The 21787-nt window shown below is 48.4% G+C and overlaps 1 protein-coding gene across 15 annotated transcripts in view; it reads right to left on the minus strand.

Moving 5' to 3' along the window:
* Positions 1-21787, minus strand: part of DAPK2 (death associated protein kinase 2) — a 118641-nt gene that overhangs the window by 43948 nt on the left and 52906 nt on the right. For 10 of the 15 annotated variants that reach the window (XM_036244549.1, XM_036244559.1, XM_036244505.1 and 7 more), the window contains one exon: positions 8764-8985. In XM_036244549.1, coding sequence (XP_036100442.1) covers positions 8764-8985 — 222 coding nt within the window. Of the gene's footprint in view, positions 1-8763; positions 8986-10263; positions 10443-21787 lie in introns of those variants that run through there. The other 5 variants (XM_036244611.1, XM_036244577.1, XM_036244596.1 and 2 more) reach the window with 4 other exon arrangements.

Here is a 21787-nt window from a genome sequence, read left to right on the forward strand (position 1 = left end):
TACCCTGTGAGTCACCTCTCCTCCACATATGACTAAGGGACAGAGGACAAAAACAAGTGCTATAGGATGAAAAAAGTGACAAATGGGCCAGAAACTGAGGACCTAGGTTCCAAAGGAGCCCTGCCACTGACCTTGGACAACTCACTTCCCCACTCCAAGCAGACCTCAGTTTTCTCACCTGCAAAGTGAGCAAATTGACCAAGATGGCTCCTAGAGCCCCTCTCTTCGATTTTATACAAGATGGCCTCTGGCCCTGGCTGGTGTGGATCAGCGGTTAGAGCATCAGCCCTTGGACCAACGAGTCTTGGGTTTGATTCCAGTCAAGGGCACGTACCTTGGTTGTGGTTTGATTCCCGGCCTTCGATGTCTCTCTCTCTCTCTCCCTCCCTCCCTCCCTCCCTTCCTCGCACTCTATCTGATGATAGATGGAAAATATCCTTGGGTGAGGATTAAAAAAATAAAAATAAAAAAGAACCAAATGCAGTATGGAGATCTCATTTGGATGCTAGTTCACTAAAACAACTGTAAAATGATATCTTTGGCAAGCCCTGGCCAGTTTGCTCAGTGATTAGAGCGTCGGCCTGCAGACCAATGAGTTGCGGGTTCGATTTCTGCCAAGGGCACGTACCCTGGTTACAGTGTCCCTGGCCCTGGTCGGGTTGTGCGGGGGGCAACCAGTCAATGTTACTCTATCAGGTTGATGTTTCTCTCTCTTTCTCTCTCTCTCTCTCTCTCTCTCTCTCTCTCTCTCTGTCTCCCCCTCCCACTCTATCTGATGATAAATAGGAAAAAAAATTATGAGAAAAAAAACAAGATTGGCAAAATGTTTATAAGTCAAAGCTGGGTGATGGGCATACGAAGATTCTTACATTACTCTTTCTACTTTTGTATATGCCTGAAATTCTCCAAAATAGAACTTAATAACAAACTTCCAGAGGAGGAGGGTCCACGTTGTCCCTCGGCCAACAGCCCACATAATGACTATCACCACATGGAAGTTCTTTCATAACAGATGAGAAAACTGAGGCCCACCAGAGGGCAAGTGGCCATGCAAAGTGTCCCAGCAGCAAGGGAGTGCGTGGTCAAGACCATGTCCAAGCTCTGTCTGGCTGCAGTTTAATGTTGTCTCCATGTACTAGCGTGTGACTGGGACCAGCAAAGTCTCTCAGCAAAGTCTCTGACGTTGTGGGTAATGAGACGTCTACGTGCTAGGCTTGTTCTGACGAGCAAGTTAGCCAGTGCACTGAGCAGGGCTCTTGGCACAGGGACCGGCTCACGACAGCGCTCCCTCCGTGGAGACTTTGCTGTGATGTTATTATTTGTGTTACATGTGGTTATCATGGACTCAGGTGGTGGGAGAAGGTTCTGGGAACAAGTGAGACTTGGGCAGGGCTGGGACAGAGGAAGCAGAGAATGAGGACAGGTGTGACAGCCGGAGAAACAGCATAAACAACCCAGAGATAGGGATAAGCGTGGGGCATGTATGTGGCACTAAGTCCCTGTGCACTGGGCAGCCTTGGAGGTGAGGTGCAGGCCTCTGGAATGCTGCTCTGCCACTTCTACAAGTCACTCTCCACCTCAGTCTTTCTCATCTGTCAGATGGAGCCAAAAACATCTCCCTTAAGTAGATGGACAGATGTCAGAAGTATATGTTCGTACTGGGCTGTGAGCATCTCAAGGGAGGAGCCGTGAATTAGGTACTTATCTTTATGTCTAGTGTCTTCCACACAACAGATGCTGAATAAATATTTAGAGAAAGAGGGGGAGGCAGAAAAGAGAGAAGGGGGTGCTGAGAGGGTGAAGAGAGGGTGAGATAAGATGGCACGTGCAGGGGTACTGTCCGCAAGAGCTGTAGTGCCCTCTCTCACAGTGTGCTGGGCGTGGCCCAGACTGTGCCTGGGTGTGAGGGGCCAGGCGGGTGCACTATTTCCCCGTGTCTCATGGGTGAGGTCATCCTCTGCCCCACCCCTCCCTGGGGCAGGTGCTGGAACTGGAGCACCCTCGCAGCTGCTGAAGGAATAACTCTGAGTCTGTTCTGCAGGCCCAGGTCAAAGGCCAGGACTGTGGCACTGATCCTTCCCCAGTACAGACTCTACCTTCACCTTGGGGTAGAGAATCTGAAAGTTCCAGGGCCCAGCTTTTCTTCCTGTAAAATGGGAATAAGGGGGGAAAAAGTCTAATGGCCCCCTTTGGAGGGGGGTAGTGGAAATAATCTTGTAAAACTGGACAAGTGCTATGTGATCCTCATTCAAGTCCTTAAGTAAATACTATGTACTACCTCATTGCCAGGGTGACAGTGCTGGAAGGCTTGACTTAGAGTTTATTTAGAGTTTGCCACCTCTGCCATGTGCTTCCTCAAGCGTTCTTTCACTTGAGACTCATATCCACCCTGAGGGGTAGATGGAACTTCTGTCAGAAAACTGAGGCCCTCAAGAGAGCAAATGACTGGCCCAAGGTCACACAGCTAGTAAGTGGCTGAACCATAATTTAGATACAGAACTTCTCATCTCTGTTCCACCACTTAATAAAGCTGGAGTTGCTGAGGTGAAAAGGAAAGCCCAAACCCCCCATGCACTGGACAAGTCCTCTGACATCCCTGCTCAGCAGCATCCAAGCCCTCACCACCCTGGGTATCATTATCTATCGCCCCAGCTAAATTATCTTTGCTTCCGCCGCACCCTGTGCAAGAGAGACAGTCAATAGAAGGTAGGTGAATAAGAGAACAATGGAAAGAAAAAAAATTTTAAATGTAAACATGACAGAATAGTCTAGATCATATAGAGGTGAAGCCTTGGCATTTGCAAGAGACCAGTCTAGAGCCCTTTGCAAATTTTCAAATCCATAGTGTCCTCTCTGAAGTGCACAGGACCCAGCAGCCCTTGCATTTTTATAGTCTCAGACCCTGCTGGGTCCTGAGAGGCTGTGACCTTGGGCACATCATGCCATTTCTCCCTTAAATGGAATGCTACATATGTATAAAAGACTATCATGGTGAGCCCTGGCCGGTTTTGCTCAGTGGTTAGAGCATCAGCCCGTGGACCAAAGAGCGTCAACCTCTCAGGTTTGATTCCAGTCAAGAGCACATACTTTGGTTACAGTTTGGTCCCCAGCCTGGTTGGGGTCATGCAGGAGGCAGCCAGTTGATGCGTCTCTCTCACATCGATTTTTCTCTCTCTCTATCTCCCCCTACCACTCTATCTGAAGATAAAAAAAAAAAAAAGAGATATCCTCGGGTGAGAAATATAGAAAAAGAAAAAAGCCTGGCCGGTGTGGGTCAGTGGTTAAGCATTGACCCATGCACCAAGAGGTCCTGGGCAGGGCACATGCCCAGGTTGTAGGCCCAATCCCCAGTGGGGGACATGCAGGAGGTGGCCAATTGGTGTTTTCTCTCATCGATGTTTCTATCTCTCTCTTTCCCTTTCTCTCTAAAATCAATTTTTTAAAAAAAGAATATCATGGTGATGTAGATGTGTCTGGTCACCCAAAGCCCCTGACGTGAAGGCTATGTGACAACTTTGGGACAGTAATTAGTCATTCTCTTTGAAGATATGATCTGGGCAGGAGAACAGGTGAGACCATGTCTCCTTTGAATGAAGAAGGGAACAGCCACAGTGGCCCTTAGAATCTCCCCCAGACACTCAGAAAGGGGGGAGGCTGATGAGCCTGCTAAGTCCTGGATACCCAGGCTGGGGACACTCACATCAATGCTCAGGCACTTCTTCTCAACTCTTCCGTTCATGCCCCCCAACATACTTCTCCCCAGGGCTTCTCAGCCCCAAGACCCCTTCCCTGGAACCATCCCCCCTCCTCACCAAGCTTCTCTCCTCTCACATCCCAAACCTGTTTAGCTTAAAGATGAAAGGCAAAACCTGATTGCCTGGGCCTCCTCTGCTCTCCTTCCAGAGTCCCCAGGATCAGTCCCCTTCCTGCTCATCTGACCTTTTCTCCTTCCTCCCTGCAGGTTGGTCTCCCTGCTAGAATACTTTCAGAACTCTTTTGGGAGCGTGTGTTCAAGAGACCTGCAGGCAGTGACCTGAAGATCGCTGACTGCTCCGTCGGCCCAGGGAGCTGACCCAGTTCAGGGAGCTGGGAAGCAGGGTCTCCGCCTGGGAGCCCTCTGCCAGGCCCTCTCGTGTAACCACCAGGGCGCCGCTCTCCTCTAGCTTAGAGTGAAGGCGGCCCCAGAGCAGTCAGGGGCCTGCGGCAGGAGACCTGTCCAACCCTCCCAGGACAGACTTACGTTTTGTTTTTATCTTTACCTGAGAACATTTTTCCATTTTTTGTTCAGATAGAGTGGGAGGGAGAGAGAGAAAAGCATCAGTGTGAAAGGGACATATCAAGTAGCTGCCACCCGCACCACCAACCAGGGCCGGGGAAAAACTGCAACCGAGGTGCGCGCCCTTAGCGGGAACCGAACCCGGGTCTCTCTGGACCGCAGGCCGATGCTCTAACCACTGAGCAAAACCAGCCAGGGAGGACTTACATTTTTTAGAGCAAGCTTCACATGTGACATGAGTTAATCTATTGAGATTTTGAAAATATTCTTTATACCATATAGAAATCAATTTATATGGACAACTAAACCCTTCCCAGCCTGGCCTTCACCAGCCCCGACCAGAGGCAGCTGTTGCTAAGGAGGTCATGCTTGAGGTAATAACAGCTGGAAGGGACTTAAATCAGGGCTGAGCATGTCCTCTTGGTACTGGCCACTCTTGCAGAAATCAGGAGGAAGCCCACACCAGACAACGAGTGCTGAGAGGGACAGTGGTATCAGTGTAGACCCATCCATAAAACCTTCCAATTGCAATTAAACAGGTGGGCACTAAGTCCCATGCTTAATTATTTGGCAAACCCACTAACCTATTAGGGCACAGTAAGGACTAGGAGGCCAAAGGCTCCAGCTCAGCCCAACAGGAATCACCAAGTTCAAACACAAAAGCCCATGAAAAGCCCTTCTCTCCCAGGAGGTCCTCCCTCTTTCTCCCTGGCCATGCATGGTTCAGGCACAGTCCTAGCAATTCTTAGCACTCCGTGCACAGACAGGCACCCTGAGCGCAGTGAGACAGCTTGAAAGGACAGGAGGGGACAGAGAAACCAGGGACAGGCAGAACTCAACAAACACAGCAGCTCAAGCAAGTCACAGGCGCACCAGGGTGACAACGGATGTTATGGATGGTAACAGCTCTCAAGAAGAGGGCACCTCCCTGTAGGGTGACTAGGAGTCCCGCTGGGAGAAACAGGGACATCTCAAGATCATCCCAGACCCCAACTCCTAGAGTTCTACAAGCAGGGAAAAACAGATAGTTTCCCCAGCAATTACAGAAAGACCAATTAAAATGACAACAAAATATCAGTTTATAACTATCCAGTCAATAAATAATGAACCCTGTTTAAAACAAGTGGCCCAGGGCGAGTGAGGCTGCAGGCGACAGGAACGCCACTGTGCTGCAGGCGGTACCGGTGAACCAGCACCGCCCTGTGACAGGGAGGGTGTCAGGAGCCCTACAAATGTCAGACTAGCCATCCCAGTCCTGAGGATTTATCTGAAAGAATTAATTCAAAACAGAAGGGGGACATCATGGGAAGAAAGTTGCTTAATGGCAGTAAAGTTTGTAATGATTAAAAGCTAAAAGCTGGAAAACAAAAACCAAAAGACCAACATGATACAGTCAGTTAAGGGGGGGGGGGCATTTATGGAATCATAATTAATTAACTGGAGGGAAAGTAGAGCAGGAAATTCTATAAGTACGATGATTATATAAAAATAAATAAAGACAGAGGAACCACAGAAAACATAAACAGCTGTTTTTGGGTGGTAGGATTATGAACGTAATTTCTTTTCAGTCCCTGTAAAGTTTTTTTGATAATAGACTTTTTAAAGGAGGCCCGATCTTCCCAGTGAAGGCAGGCTTGTTACTCTCTGCTGGGAATCAATGTGCCAACTGTTGACCCTTAGCCTTGGGGCATGTCACACCTTGAGCTGTCCACAAGGCTGGCCGCACGGTGGGAACCCACCAGGCTCGTCTGGCCCAGGCAGGTGCATACACCAATCAGTCCAACTAGCTGAGAGGTCCACAGGAGAAATACAGAGGACACTGGGAGTCAGAGGACACTGGGCAACACTGTGCATTTAAACATTGAGATGAGTCCGGCTGGTGTGGCTCAGTGGTTGAGTGTTGACCATGCACCAAGAAGTCGCTGGTTCAATTCCCGGTCAGGACACATGCCCAGGTTGTGGGCCTGATTTATTGGCCTGGATAGTTATAAACTGATATTTTGTTGTCATTTTATTTTGTTCATTTTTATTATTATTTTTTTATCCTCACCAGAGGACATTTTTGCATTTATCTTTAGACACAGCGGAAGAAGAGAAGGAGGAAGAGAGAAAGAGAAACATCAATGTGAGAGAGACACATTGAGTGGTTGCCACCCACATGACCCCAACTGGGGCCGGGGACAAACTGCAACCAAGGTTCGTGCCCTTAGCAGGAACCGAACCTGGGTCTCTCTGGTCCTCAGGCCAATGTTCTAACCGCTGAGCTAAATCTGCCAGGGCTTGTTGTCATTTTAATTGGCCTTTCTGTAATTGCTGGGGAAACAGTCCGTTTCTCCGTTTGTAGAACTCCAGGAGTTGGGGTCTGGGATGATCTTGACATGTCCCTGTTTCTCCCAGCGGGACTCATAGTGGGGGCATGCAAGAGGTGGCCAATCGATGTTCTCTCTCTTTCTCCCTCTCACTTCCTCTCTCTCCAAAATCAATAAAGGAAAAATAAAATAAATAAAATAAAATAAAACATTGAGATGATAATTTCAGAATCAAATGCAAGAACATGCAAATGCCCATCTGCCACATAAATCTATATCCTGGTAATGTCAGACCATAGTTCTCAAATTAGAATGATCTCAAATGCCAGGTGGTCCACCCCACTATAGGCAGGTTAAGGATGGCTGCCTGGTTTACAGATGAGAGCTGAAGCTCAGGGGGATGAGGTGACTTTGCCCAAAGCCACAGAGTCACGGACTGCTGAGACAAATGCCACCACTCCTCTGCTAACTGGCAGATGCATACATGCCTCTGAGGCTCAGAACATTCTCAGTACAGCACTTGCTGCTTGACTGGGCACACCCACCGTGGCTTGTGCCGCAGCCCAATTCAACTCTCCTGTCTGCCAGAACTCCACATCCCCATTCCATGGAGACACCTCCGGGAGGGACAATCCCTGAGAACTAAGTGTCACCTTTCCAAATTCCAGCAGAATGGGCCAGCATAAGGCCACTCTACCTCATGCTCACAGCTGTCTGCACAAGCAGGGTGGACTCAAGTCCTCGTGTAACTTAACCTACACGTGGAGCCTAGCAGGTAGACTAGCGTAAGTTAACTTTTTGTTTAGCATTTACAATTTTGCCTTGATTAACCTGTAACCCCACTTAGGTCACACTAGAATTTATACGGTTTGTGTGATGCACAGCTTGTAATTTGTTAAGTTTCACAGAAACCAAGATGTAATCAGCTAAAATTCCTTCCATAACAACCACAATCCCCGACATTGATGATTGTCAGAACTGTTTTTCAGGAACAAGCCCAGGATGTTTTGCAGGATCAGGAGTGAACCAGCTGAAACCATGAGACCAGCTGAAGCAGCTTGAAAGACCCTCTAGTGGCCTCCTCACGAACTTTCCTCATTACATTCTCCTTAGAATACAAAAATCCCCAACCAGAGGCAGAGATTTCCCACCACCTCCGAACATCCGATGTGTGTATAGCCATCTTCTCTAACTGCCCGTACCCTGGAATGTCCCCACCTACACATGCAATGACAAAGCTCACCTTAGTGTTTATGCATGATTTCCCTCAATGAAGATGGATCAGATGCTTTGCTTGAGGAACACACTGTTCTGGGAGTGATCCCTGGTGCGTTCCTTGCTTATACGCCTGCTTACCAATAAAGTCCCTTCCCATAAAATCACCTCCGAGTTGTATTTGGCTGGCAACTATTGAGAGTTTGGACCTGGCTTGGTCCAGTAACACTGGCCCCACCACTCCCTGGCTAACGCATCTGGTCAATGACCAGCTTCTAAGTGTTCTTGTTGGTAAAATGGGCCCTGGGGATCAAAAGTAGAGTCTCCGTGTGATAGGATTAGTATGAGGAGTAAATGAGGTAAGAGATGTGTTTGGCACCGTGAATGCAAAGTAACCTCTCTGTGTTAATAGGACACTTCCCTCATCACAGTCCCCGTGAGGACTGAACAGATGACAAGCAAGAAACATGTGGCAAGTGCTCTCTAAATAACAGTTATTATAACAGTAAAGGCGTCACAGCACAAATGCAGGTGATTTTTCCAGGAAAGGGCTGGAGAAGGGCCTCGCAAAGCCTGAAGGATGTTTGTTCTTCCCTTTGGTCATAGAACAGCCCTCTGCCTGACAATCTACCCTGCTCCCCCCTCACCCACCCCCTCCATCCTCCTACCTGCGTGCCAGCCAGGAAATAACCCAGTGTCAGCCATTTCTTCCTTTTGATCCCCAGGGCCCAGTGAAAGCCAACCTAGACCCTTGCTCTCTGTCCCTGCAGTGTCCCTGCAGTCCTTGCTTTGGCCCACGTTCAGATGGAGACTGCAGAAACTGAGGGAAACCACCCGCCACTGACTTCATGTCTTCTGGCCGAGCTTAGGTCTGGTTGCTGCTGCCCTCTGGGGCCTGTGACTGGAGCTTCTGTCACCCGGCCTGCCCCTGCTGCCCACCACGGGACCCGGCAGCCCACTCACAGCTCCAGGATGAGCACCACGTCGGTGCGGTTCTCGAAGACGTCGTGCAGCGTGATGATGTTGGGATGCAGCACCTGCCGCAGGATGCTCACCTCCCGCTCGATCTCCTCCCGGCACACGCCCCGCCGGCTGGCTCGGCTCTGCCGCTTCTTGATGAACTTGGCCGCGTACTCCAGCCCGGTGCTCTTCTCCCGGCACTTCTTCACAATGGCAAACTGGCCGCTGTGGGAACACAGACTCACACAATTAGAGTGTCACTATGGCCATCAGGAACTCTAATGCAGAGTCACTCTGCCAGGGCAGGACAGTCCTGCCACCAGCCAGCATCCCCAACTGGCTATCAACCAGTGGCTGAGATGGGGCAGGTACTGGGCTTCCCTTCTGTTCATATGAATCCAGAAGGACTGTTAATATCGCTGTTTCCAGTGTACAGATGTGAACACTGAGGCCCTGAAAGGCCATTGACTTGACCAAAATGACACAGCCTTGTCATTCCAAAGTTTCAGCTAGAACCCAAGTCTAGTATTCACCAGATGAAATCACAATGCACAGAGGCGTATGCTATGTCATAGAAAGGTTAAAAGCAAAAACAAAAAAGACCAGCATGCCCTGGCTGGTGTGGTTCAATGGTTAGAGTGTCAGCCTGTGCCAAAGGATCACAGGTTCAATTCCCAGTCAAGGGCATGTACTTGCGTTGCAGGTTCTATCCCTGGCCTTCATCAGGGTTGTGCAGGAAGCAACCAATCGATGTGTCTCTCTCACATTGATGTTTCTCTCTCTCTCTCTCTACCTCCCTCCCTTCCACTCTATCTAAAAACATCAATGGACCCCAGCCGGTGTGTCAGTGGATTGAGTGTCATCCCATGGACTGAGAGGTCCCAGTTTGATTCCCAGCCAGGGCACATGCCTGGGTTGTGGGCTCGAACCCAAGTGGGGGGGCATGCAGGAGGTAGCTGATCGATGTTTCTCTCTCACATTGGTGTTTCTATTTCTCTCTCCCTTCCTCTATCTCTAAAAAAATCAATAAAAACATATTTAAATAAATAAATAGCAAATCAGTGGAAAAATATCCTCAGGTGAGGATCAAATAAATAAATAAAACAAATAAGACCGGCATGCCCTTGGCTGGGTGGCCCAGTCAGTTGGAGCATCATCCTATACACCAAAAAGGTTGCAGGTTCGATTCCCAGTCGGCTTCGGTCTGGTTGCTGCAACTGATGGGAGGCAACCGATCGATGTTTCTCTCTCACGTCAAGTTTTCTCTCTTTCTCTTTCTCTCTCCAATCACTAAAAACATAACCTTGGGGGAGGATTAAAACCAAAAAAAGACCAGCATGTTCAAAATACTAATGGTAACAATCATCCAGCTGAGCCTCCCATATCTGGATAGAAGTACCGATTTGTCTGTTTGGAATTGTGAGGTGAGTGACAAACGCCACTATAGCCTAATTTTTGCCCCTTTGCTCCCATCCCCCTCCCAACAAATTAAACCTCAATTACCTGACATGAGCCAAGCAGCTAGACAATAGCTTCACGTAATGTGTAATGGGGCCAGAGGCTCTGCAGGCTGGGCTGGCAGGGATCCTGGGGGTGCAGGCAGCCTCACACTGTCAACAACTGCAGTGGTAGTCATCACGGTGCGAGGGCCACTGGGACCAGAGTTGTAGAATGTTTGGAAACTGAGGTACAGAAGTCCAGTCATTCTCCTGAGGCCATCACAGAGTTAATGGCAAAACCAAGCCCCAGGGATGGGCACCAAGCCCACTGTCCACAAAGCCTCTAAGATAAAGGAGTCAGAGCTGGGCCTGGAAATCCGTCACTCTGTGGACCAAGACAGCGACCACAAAGTGGTGTGCATGCCAGAGCAGCAGGCGGCCCTGAGCCCGCTGCCCTGAGTGCTCCCACCCCACAGGGAGGGCAGCCGCTCTGCTTCTCCATCCCACCCAGGCCACCAGTGGGGGCAGCTCTGAGTCCCTGGGACTGCCCGCTGGCCACCCCTCCAGGGAGTCTTCCCATTTCCCTTCCACCATTTTCCACCAGTGCCCCGTGTTTCCTTGCCACCACAATGCCCACGGCTTGAGACAGAACTCAGCAAGTCTTGGGCTAAGCTTAATGGCTTAATAAGGGGCCACCAGACTCTACACTTATAATGAACTCTCTTAGTGCTCTGGGTAAGAGCTACACAATGAAATGCTCTGAAGATTTGCCTGAACCTCAGAAAAGAGTATCACATCTGAACCATACCATTACTAGAATAATACTCAGTGAGGCAACTGTCAAAATAAACGTAAGTGACAAAAAAAAAAAAAGTCAAGTAGAGTGAGCAAGGAATAAATATGCCAACATGCTGTGGCAACCACCTTAGAGATGTCACCAGATACACATCCTCCATTCACCCAATGCTGCCTGAGTGTCACTCTGTGCCAGGCTCTGTGCTGAGTAAGGCCTGGGACCAAAGGCCCAGACAACAGGTACAGAGAGAGCTCTGGGGAGGGAGAGGAACCTGGGGCCGGGGTGGGCAGGGAAGGCTTAGTGGAGCCGGAATGATATTACATTGTCCACTGATGTCTGTCCAGACACCCGGCTGACGTAGGTGGAGTGAAGCCAGTCCTCCCAAAGACGGAGTGACCACATTCAGCAAGACCTCTAACACAGCTGGTGACTTGGAACCACTCTGGGCCTCAGGGACATCGGGTCCATTAGTGGGTGCCAGCAAACACTTGACGAAGCTTCCAGTCCAGGCAGCTGTGAGTCTCAGCGTCAGGATGGCTACGCTCCTCTCCTCTCTCTGATACCTCAAGGGCCCGGCAGTCCTGCGGGCAGACCGAGCTCCCTCTTTCCAGTTGACTGATGAGAAACTAAGGCTTAAGGATTTGAAGCAATTTGTATAAGCTTACAGAGCACAGAGGTGAAGGCACGGGGTTTTTATAAAGCAGAAATAAACATTTCAGGTGACCTTGGTGTAGCTGCCCCTGTTCTTATGACAGACACAAAGGCATTTTCTATATTGTGTGCCTGAAAAATTCCTCCAGCTCTCAAAAACCAAAAGAGTGTTTGCTCTTCCTGGTTGAGTTTTCTCTTTGTGAGAGCAGCTGCGGCATAAGAGGTGACTAGGGGCCAGGCCTGCCATGCAGGCACCTTCCTCCCACCACATGGAGGCATTTTGAGAGGGGGTGACCACCGTGGGGTCAAATACCAGGCAGCAGCGCTCATCTCCCCTCTCTTCATGGGGTGGGGTCCTCCACGCAGCCTCCCCTGGGGAGCCCCTGGAGAGCCAAGGCCACTTGCTGGTTTTCCTCTCTCCTTGGGCGGTTACTGGAAAGAGGAGAGAATATGTCCCACTAGGGCCAGCCCCCAGGCCATGAGGCTTTGGGTAGTGAGAGCAGACTTTAAGGTCAGACAGGTCTGGTTCAGGAACTCACACTGTCACCTGGCGCAAGAGGCTACCTGCTCTGAGTTTCAGTTTCCTCCTCTGTAGAAGGGAATTGTAAAAACTGGAGATATCTGTCATGCTGGCCCACAGTCAGCACTAATAAATGGTGGCTATTATGACTATGAGCTTGTGGCTCACGTAAAGGCTAACGGGCATTAGACACAGAAGTCACCGATTTAAACTGTCTGCAATGTGTGGCCAGGGAATCAGTGTAATTTTAAAAGCCCCCCACCCCCTGGATGATTCCAGTGCACAGCCAGCTGTGGGAGTATCTCTGCTCTAAGCAATTTGCCAATTCTTTTCATTTTTAGAGCAGTGGTTCTCAGCTCTGGCTGACCTTGGAATCTTGTGGGGAATTTAAAACTACTGGTGCCTGGATCCCATCTCCAGAGATTCTGATCTCCTGGGTCTGGGCTGCAGTCTGGGAATAGAGATACAGTAGGTCCTTGAATACTGTCATTTTACTATAACAAACGATGAGATGCTATTGAAATTTAACTCGTTTATGTTCATTAGCCTATGGTAAATTGTCTTCTTTACACGTTGTTTTGTTCACAGTTGCAGAATCTGTCGCTGACATTAAGTGAGGACTTACTCTACTTAAAAGCTGCCCGATGACTGATGTGCAGCCCGGGCTGAGAAACATTGACTTACAGTTGTTCTCTGATCACCTCCCCTCTCCAGAAGAAGACACTACACAGCCATTACTCACATTATTATTCCTTGTCCTTTTCCTTCCCTTCTCCCGGAGTTCTTTGAGGGAGGGAGAAAGGGAAACAGAAGGGAGTGTGGTCTTTCCCACCAGCACAATTTTTGCTGGAGGGGTCTGCAATCTAACTGCCCTAATATTTATTTGCGAAGCAAGATAGAAAATTACCCTGGGCTTTGGGGATAACAGGAGTGTAAATTTGCATTCAGGCCTGCCCTGGTCACTGTACCCAGAGTAGACACACAAAGGTCAGACCTGAGGCCAGACAGCACCAGCAGATTCATGGACAGGTGCAATCAGTGACAGTGACGGGTCATTGCCTGCTCATCAGAAAGGCTCCAAAGCCAGACGTTCAGGCCCCACGGTGCAGAAGTCACCCAGCTAGATTATGGGGGGAAGGGGTGACAGTGAGGACCCCTCTAAGGTTAGGTCAGGGCATCATCCAAAGAGGGAACAGAGGGAGCTATCCAATCTTTAATGGAGATCATTTCCAACACTAATTTAAAAATTATGGGACTGATGAAACATTGATGCATGTCCTCCCTCCCCTGATGGCAACAGTCAATACCTAACCCACAGTCTAATGTGCAAAGAATTCCTGGTAGTCAGGAGGTCTGATTCCTGGTCCTGGTCTGCCATCAAAGCTTCGTGGGCTTGGACAAGGAACTGCCTTCTCGAATCCTGTTTCTCCACCTGCCACCTGAGGTCCTCCCACCTCAGAAAGCTTCCTCTTAGAAAACACCAAAGAGCCTGTGACAACTCTGAATAGAAATGAGGGTTTTCCCTTCACTCGCCAAACTCCTATATCTGGGCTGGTGTCCTAGTCACAGTCTTACCACTAACTGGCCACGGCCCTGGGTAGCCTCTCCAACTCCGTTTCCTCCCTTGTCAGATAAGGATGAGAAAACCTGGCCTGCACACCTCACAGGGTTGGTGGGGAAATCCCGAGATAACGCCTGAGAAAGGACTTTACCATCCAGCGCTGCACAAAGGCAAGCGGTGTAGGTGGGCAAAACTCTGTGCCTGAGGCTGGCTCGCAAAGGCACATAGGAGGGCTCTGGGTAAATCTACAAGTCCCAGGAACTATCTTCCCTGCTTCTGCCAGCAGGCTCTCCTGCAATGATGTCAGCAACACACCCCTCTTCACTCAGCACCCTGAGAGGACATAGCAGGCAGATGGGCCTCATTCCAGAACTAGGCAGGGCCCAGGGTGGCACCCTGCGAGGGTCTCCTGGTGTCTACCCTGGAACCAGATGATAAGGAGTAAACTTAGAACAGCTCCTCAGCTCCAGAAATGGTGTTGGTGTCTCCAGCAGCAGCTCCTAAGCTTCATCGAAGAGCCTGGTTCAATTGCCCCCAAATTCTTCACTGCCAAATGGGAATAAACCAGACATGACCCAAATCTCGCCCCATTTGGATTTTGTATAGCAATGTGGACATTGTAGCACTTACACCCAGCTTTTAATAATTTTATATTTATTCTATTAATATTTACAGGTAGTTCCATTTTATAGATCAGAAAACTGAGGTTCAGGGAGGTGAAGGGACTTGTTAGTTGGGCCAGGTAGCAGGGTCTGACTGCAGGACTAGGGCCTAAACCATGTCTACTGACTCCATTTCCAGCGAGATCTTGAGGTAACTAACCAGCAGTGGTGTATCGAGCAATGAGGAGAGAGGCCTGCCCCAGAAGGGAGGAGCATTTTGTCACTTGTTTAAATTTTCCAGGGCATGGTGATAATAAAAAAACAGATGACATTGCCTGGACAGTGTGGATCAGTAGTTGGAGCATCGTCCCATGCACCAGGAGGTTGCTGGTTCTATCCAGGGCACGTGCCTGGGTTGCAGGCTCGATCCCCAGTAGGGTGTGTGCAGGAGGCAGCAGACTGATGTTTCTGTCTCATCAATGTTTCCATCTCTCTCTCCTCTCCCTTCCTTTCTCTGAAATCAATAGAAACATATTATATGTATATACATACATATATGTGTATATATATGAAACATAAGTATTATTATTTTTTTAAAAGCAGATTGACATTTATTTGATTTTATCATTGGTTTTGAGAATTCAAAGCAGACCACTCCTATTACCCACTGGCCCCCACCTGCCACCTGCCATGGGGAGCCACAGTCAAGCAGATGTATTCTGGCAGCCCCCCCCCCCCCCCCAAGGACTGGCTGCTACAGGTGTTTCGTAAGGTCTGTGAATAGGATGGGCCCAACTCATTTCCTTTCTTGGCCATGACTTTAGTAACTTTCTCCAAAGTCACTGTTTATCAAGGAAGAGATGAGGCAGAGCTACACAGAATGCAAACCTAGGGATGAGATGCTGTGTGAGGGGAGGGGTATCAAATGGGAAGTCTTCCAAGGCAGAAGGATGTGGAGACCAGGTTCCTCCTACTTCCCCCAGTAGTCAACGCAGTTCCCCTTCTCACCCTGGAGAACAATGAGCAGATTCCTCTGGAATTACTCTGCAAGTTTTCAGGGCCATAGGCAGGGATAATGCTTAGAAGCTTCCAGTCAAGATCATCCCAGGTGCAGCTCGACAGTTGGGGGTTGAGATCTACAGTTAACATGTTTCAAAGGCATGAAAAGGAGCTGCTCAAACCTACAGTCAGCAGGAACCAGACTGGCTTGCCCAGAAGACCCACACCCCGACCCCACAGCAACAGCCTGTCTGGGGATGGTGTCACCAAGCCCCCTCCTCACTCCTCTGCCTGGCCAGGCTTGACGGTGGGGCCTCTGTGGCTCATCTCCTTCCCCTTTCTAACATATCCAACCCCTAGCCAGGCCACTTCCAGTTCCCATGAATAAGATCCTTCCCCTGACTGCCTTAGTAAACAACTTGTTTCTGCTCTCCTATATCCAAGTCCAGGATTTAGAGTCAAAAGATCCAAGTTCTATTTCCAGCTCTGCTACTTTTAGTAAATCACATAACTCTGAGCCTCAGTTCCCTTGTATGTAGTGACACAGTTATAAGAATATCCCAGTCTCACCAGGCTGTGATGAGACTGACATGAGACAGGTATGTGAAAGCATTATGCAAACTATAATTTCTCCATGAACACGCATTATTCTTTCTCTCCATCTACTGACCACCGCATCTGGATCCTGGTCTCCATCCTCCAATCCCAGTATATTCCTGAACCTCATTCAGCCTCAATGAACCCCAACCTCAGATCCCAGCTTAAAAATAGATAGTGCTGGGGAGGACTATGGCGGTTGAAAAGCAGGGTCCCTAGGTGGTGCCAGGATCCAGGAAGGCAGAAAACACCTCGGACACAGTTACCCGAGGTCCAGAGCAAATGAGGTACTAGGTATCCAGGAAGAAGCCAAAATCGGGTGAAGAAATATCAAGTTACCAAAAGTCAGAGCAGGATGTGGCTCAGGATCCCAGGCCAGAGAGATGAGGGTAAGGAGCAAACGTTTATGAAAAGCCAGGCGGGCAGTGCATCGGGCACTGGGCGGACAAGCAGAGTGAGAGGCACACAGGGGCAGCAGCCAGGCCAGCAGCGGCGAGTGGAGACAGGAGCAGCAGAAACGTCAGCCCAAGGTCTGCAAACACAGAGCGCCCACAGCCGTTCAGACAGCCTTCCCCCAGCTAGTGACTAGAACCCGCTGTCTAATGAACCTGTCTCTCCTTTGACCATGCTGTCAATGCCTCTCTAGTCTCCTGACAATGGTTTTTCAATTTATTTGTGGTGTGAAACCCTCTCTCCAATAAATCTTAAAGAGAAGTCCAATATGTAAACCAGATGAAAAACGGTGCTTCTTTTTGGGGAGAGGCACTCAGAGCCTATCTACTCAGAGCTCACCCCCATGATGTGTACAAGGACTCCATGGAACCCCAAGAACTCCAGGGAACACCATTTGAGAAGTATGCTCTATAGCATGGAAGCATGCTCTTCGATGATCCCAAAGCAGTTTCAAACTAAATGAAAAAGGAAAAGAAAAGAGAAACAGAAAACACTGATGATTCTCAAAATTATTATCTAGTATTTTAAGAGGTCACTCTGACCAAGCCAAGCTCAGCGTCAACAGTAAGGGATACGTTTAGGATAAGCATCAGGAACCAGAAGTCTCCCGGGAGCTGACCCCTGACCCATAAATGGCCCCTGTCCACAAAGTCACAGGTGTTGCCTGTGTAGGCCCATGGCAGCTGCTTCCACAGGTTAGCTCATGTAATTCCCTGGTCCTGCAGACTAACTTCCTTCCTCTGACCTTTTTTTTTTTTTTCCAAGCCAGAAAGACCTCCTAAAGCATAAAACGGAAGGAAGCGTTGAGCAAAGCCAAGTCGGGCTGAGGTACAATTACTTTTCAGAATCTATTTTTAGTATAAGCACATTTTTATGCTGTTGTCAAATGAACGTGAGCTCACAAGTCCAATGCCTGTAATAAATTAGGCTCGATTTAAGTTGGACTTAGTTATATAGAGAAAAGATTTCACTAAAAATAGAGCTCAGAGTCCTCCGGTATTTCCCATAGTCTAGAGACTAGATTCTAGACACTGACGTGATGTAGGTTACTGTCGAGGTGTTGGGCTCAGAGGATACCACCCCCACCCCCATCCACCCAGCGTCCATTCATCAATCTATTTGTTCACTAATGTATCCTCCACCTTGCATTTTCAACCAATGAGCTAAGTGCTGTAAACAGGACCCACCCCACAACTTGAAGGGCGTACAGTCACCTGGGGAGATCAGACAAACACTAATAGAAAGAGAAATATGTTCTGGAGGTGTAGGAATCTCTGCCTTGGGGTCAAGTGAGTGGGCAAACGTAGGTGCTGCCGCAGGTCAGGGGAGGGAAGGGCAAGTGCTGTGGGGAGTCAGGGGGAGCCTCTTGGAGCCCTGTGGGATTTGAACCAGGCCTGGAAGAAAAAGCTAGATTCAGACAGGCAAGGGGAGACTGCTTGCTGCAGCTGGAGAGGCGGGGAGTGATACACAAATGCTCTGTTCTGTGGAGGCCCCGAGTCACCGCCTCTGTACCTCACTTCCTCCCTGTGCAGTGGCCACTTCTTGAGGAACTACATCAGGAAGCTGAACTTGCCCTTCCCTGCCTCTCTGTGGGGAGGAGAGAGGGGGAGAGCAAGGGGTCATGTAGTCAGTAATGCTCAGTTGGGTCAGACAGCCTTCTCATCACCCCCAATCATGAAGCCAATTGGCCTTCGCAGCCTAGGCAAAGCCCAGGAGGTTGGACCTACAGGTGAGGCCTGAAGCATGAGCTCGTGCTACAGAGCCAGAAAGGGACTGCCTAGAGAAGACCGAAAAATCCAGGATGGCTGAGGTTCTGCTCTTGCTGTGGAGGTACAGGGTCATCCATCACAATGTGGGAAAGTGAACACTTTATCTCCTATAATACCTCCCTCCCCACTTGCCAGCCCCTCCCCTCCAGTGCAGAGTTCTGTACCAGCCTGTCTCCTGTGAGCTTTGCACCTCCCTCTGGCCCACATCCCCATGGGATCCTTTCCATCATTCACATAAAGTGGCCATGGATTCCCAAGGGTAACCTGACCTCATTCCAAAGTGACACGTTCACATTGTAACAGCATCCTTGACCAAGAGGGGCTTTAATGGTGACGAGTTTAGGCACACACTGGGCAAGTAGAGGAACTACTGGGAGATAAAAAGGTCTTTCCACTTCCCTGAAATTCACACCAAATCGACAGGACTGTGTGAGCCTGTGTTTGTGAATGTGGGTGTGTGTACAAATCATAAACTATTATTTCTTCTGGTCAATTCTCTTCTCCACACTTGGATCTTAATGTCTGAGATATTCTTGTAACAACTTCTTCATTGATATATTCAACTCTCCATCCTAGGATGGATGTTCTCTGTTTCTCAGAATTTCTATGAGTTTTTTTATCTCAAGTTGGTTTCCTTGCCATTACTCAACAATGCCACAGATCACCTTTCTCAAACATACAGGGCTGTGAATGAGGAAGACCACACACTGTGGGCACACAGCACAGGGACAGGAGCCTGGGATCCATCACCAATGTCCAAGTCCCCTTCTCTCTTGGGGCCTCAGTAGCCATATCCAAAAAGTGAATGGTGGGATCAAGATGCCTCTTACAGATCCCACCCCTGCCCCCATCCCAGCTCACCCTCTTAGGAATCTCTGATGCAGGTCAGTATGTCACACATATCTATCAATATGAGACGTACAGAGTGATTTCTGGGTTTTTCATTCATAGGGCCCAGCCATGGGCTCAGGCTACTGAGATTTATCAGTCATGTATTAACAAACTAAATTTCCAAAGAGAGAAGAAGGCCAGAGCTTTGGGCAAGGAAATCAGATCTCAGGTACTCTCAAGATACCCCTGTACCATCTTCACATTCAGAAAAATGCTGAAAATACCCAACACTAAAGGTATTTCTGTAAGAAGTGACCTGGGTATCCTCCTTAGCCCTTAACCACCAACCAGCCCCTAAGAGCCTGGAGAGTAAGTACCGTCCCGTCATCTTTATAACTCTCACAGAGCAGCTCAGCACTGAGCAGTGAGCAGGTATTCAGCCACTGTTTGTGGAAATAAAGATCCAAACTGAGGCAGCAGGAAGGGTGCTGAAGGGGCTGTCACCCAGGGCAGCCCTCACTGCAGCAGAACTTCCCTGGCAGACTTGCTTTAGAAAGAACACATTCTTGATATTTTTTTTATTACAAAAGGAGCATGTACATTAAAAGAACAAAGGAAAGAAAAAAGTACAAAGAGGAAGCTTTCTTAGATAACCTGGTTATCATTTTGGTGTCTGCTCTCTTCGATTTTTTTTTTTTTTTTTCGGTGCATACTATAGCTTCTTTGTTTGTTCTTTTTTTCTTTTTAATGTAATTGGGATGATAGCATATATACCATTTTGGAAACTGCTTTTTTAATTCTCTACTTAATGTATGTCCCACATAATTAAAAATTATTTTACTACCTAATTTGAAATAATACCCCACCATACAGATAAACCATGTTTTTTAAAGCAAATTCTTAATGTTGGATATTTATATTACTTCTATTCTTTATATCATTAACACAATGATAAATACCCTTATGTATAAATCTCTGTGTACATCTCTGATTATCTTTCCTTAAGATAAATTCCAGAAATAGGATACCTTGGTAAAAAAAATTATGTACATAATTATGTACACTTTTTTACTTGACAAATTATCCTCCAGAAAGATGATCCCATTGATACTCCTGACAGCCGTAAATATCATCAGCCTCCCTATTTCCTACCCCCACACACTTCATCAAATGTTGGCTCAATACTTTTCCAGCTTTACCATACAGATACTTGAAAGATGATAACTCATTGCTGTTTTAACATGAATTAATTAACTTGTAGTTAAATATAAGTCAGAATAAACATTTTCTCCTATATTTGTTGGTAATTTGAAGTGCCTACCAATATATGCTTTGTTAATTTTTCTTTTGAGGTGTTATTTGCCTTTTTCTTATTGTTCATAATAGCTCTTTATATTTATGTGATATTAACCTTTGTCATGTATGTTACAAATCTTTGCCCTGATTGTACTGTAAAGGAGCTTTAGGTCTTGTCAGCATCAAATGGTGTTAACCAGTTTTTTCACTTTACCTCTCTCTCCTCCTGCCTGTCAGTTTAATCACCCGACTGTTGCGCCTCAGGAGCACTCTGAAGGGGAATGCCTTGTGGCTTGGTGACACTGTGGTCACCTAAGCACTCAATTCAGTTTATACCTTCAAACTTACTGCACAGGCCCCAGAACTACCATCATCCCTCAACCCCATGCCCAATCCCTTCCTCCAGTCCCCTCACTCTTCCTCTTGACAATGTCCCTTCTGCTGGCTGATTGCAGGAAGGGACAGCAACTGAGGCTGAGCAGGTCCTGCTGCAGAGTGCGTCTGGTGCTGCCAGAGTGGGTCAGCTACAGGGGTGACCAGCACAACAGACCCCTTTGGGGATGCAAAGCAACTCCCCTACCTCCAAATTACCCATTATGTTGTTAAGTGTTTTTTGAAACAGGACACAGGTAATGGCTTTCTTTCAGAAATCAATACCATGATGATGTCTGTCTACCCTGATCAAATATCACTCCTCATTTCAGATCATGAAAATGGCATAGTCTATCTTGCTTCCCTTTTGCCCTTGGTAGCCAATAACAACCACCACGATGGCCTAGCTCCTAGATGTATTCCCTTCCTCCTTCCTTCACACTAGTGGTTCTCCAACTTGGGGGTGAACAGAATCATCTGGGAGCTTGTTCAAAACACAGGTATCCAGGTCTTACCACAGATTAAAGAAATCATAATCTTTTGGAGGGTAAGTGGCTTTTGATCTTCTCTTTTATTTTCAAATGATCTGTGCCTTTTACTGTATGCTGCCTCAACTCCTCAGAGAGGAGAAACTCACTAGCCAGGGTTCTGTGTTGTCACCACCATGGCACAAAGAAAGAGAGGCAGCAGCGAGCACGCCTGCAAAGCCAGAACCTCACCCTTTTCACCGATGGCTAAAGGAGGCCAAACTGCTCAAGGTGCTGTCCAAGGCAGGGCCACCCAGACACCAATTTACAGTCTATCCCAATGGCCAATGACTTACTGCAGAGCAGAAGGTGTTTCCCATCAGAATAAAATAGTGTCCCCCCTCCCCCATGCTCACTGGTGGCCCATTCCCTCATCCCCACCCTGAAAGGGATTTGATTTCAGATCCACACCCAGCCTCCCTGTGCCCAGAAGCCCGGAGGTTGGGGCGGGGGAAAGAGAATAGGTCCAAGTCCTCTCAGAAGCAGATTCCCCTCCCAGCTCTGCTCCCACAGCCCCATCTCCCCAGCAGAAGCCAGGGCCTCACTGGGCACGGGCTCAGAGCGCAGCTGTGCCACCGCTCTGTCATCACCAGCCCCAATTAGCAGCTCCCGGG

This window comes from Molossus molossus, unplaced genomic scaffold (assembly GCF_014108415.1).
Source record: "Molossus molossus isolate mMolMol1 unplaced genomic scaffold, mMolMol1.p scaffold_m16_p_1, whole genome shotgun sequence".
NCBI classification, from domain to species: domain Eukaryota; kingdom Metazoa; phylum Chordata; class Mammalia; order Chiroptera; family Molossidae; genus Molossus; species Molossus molossus.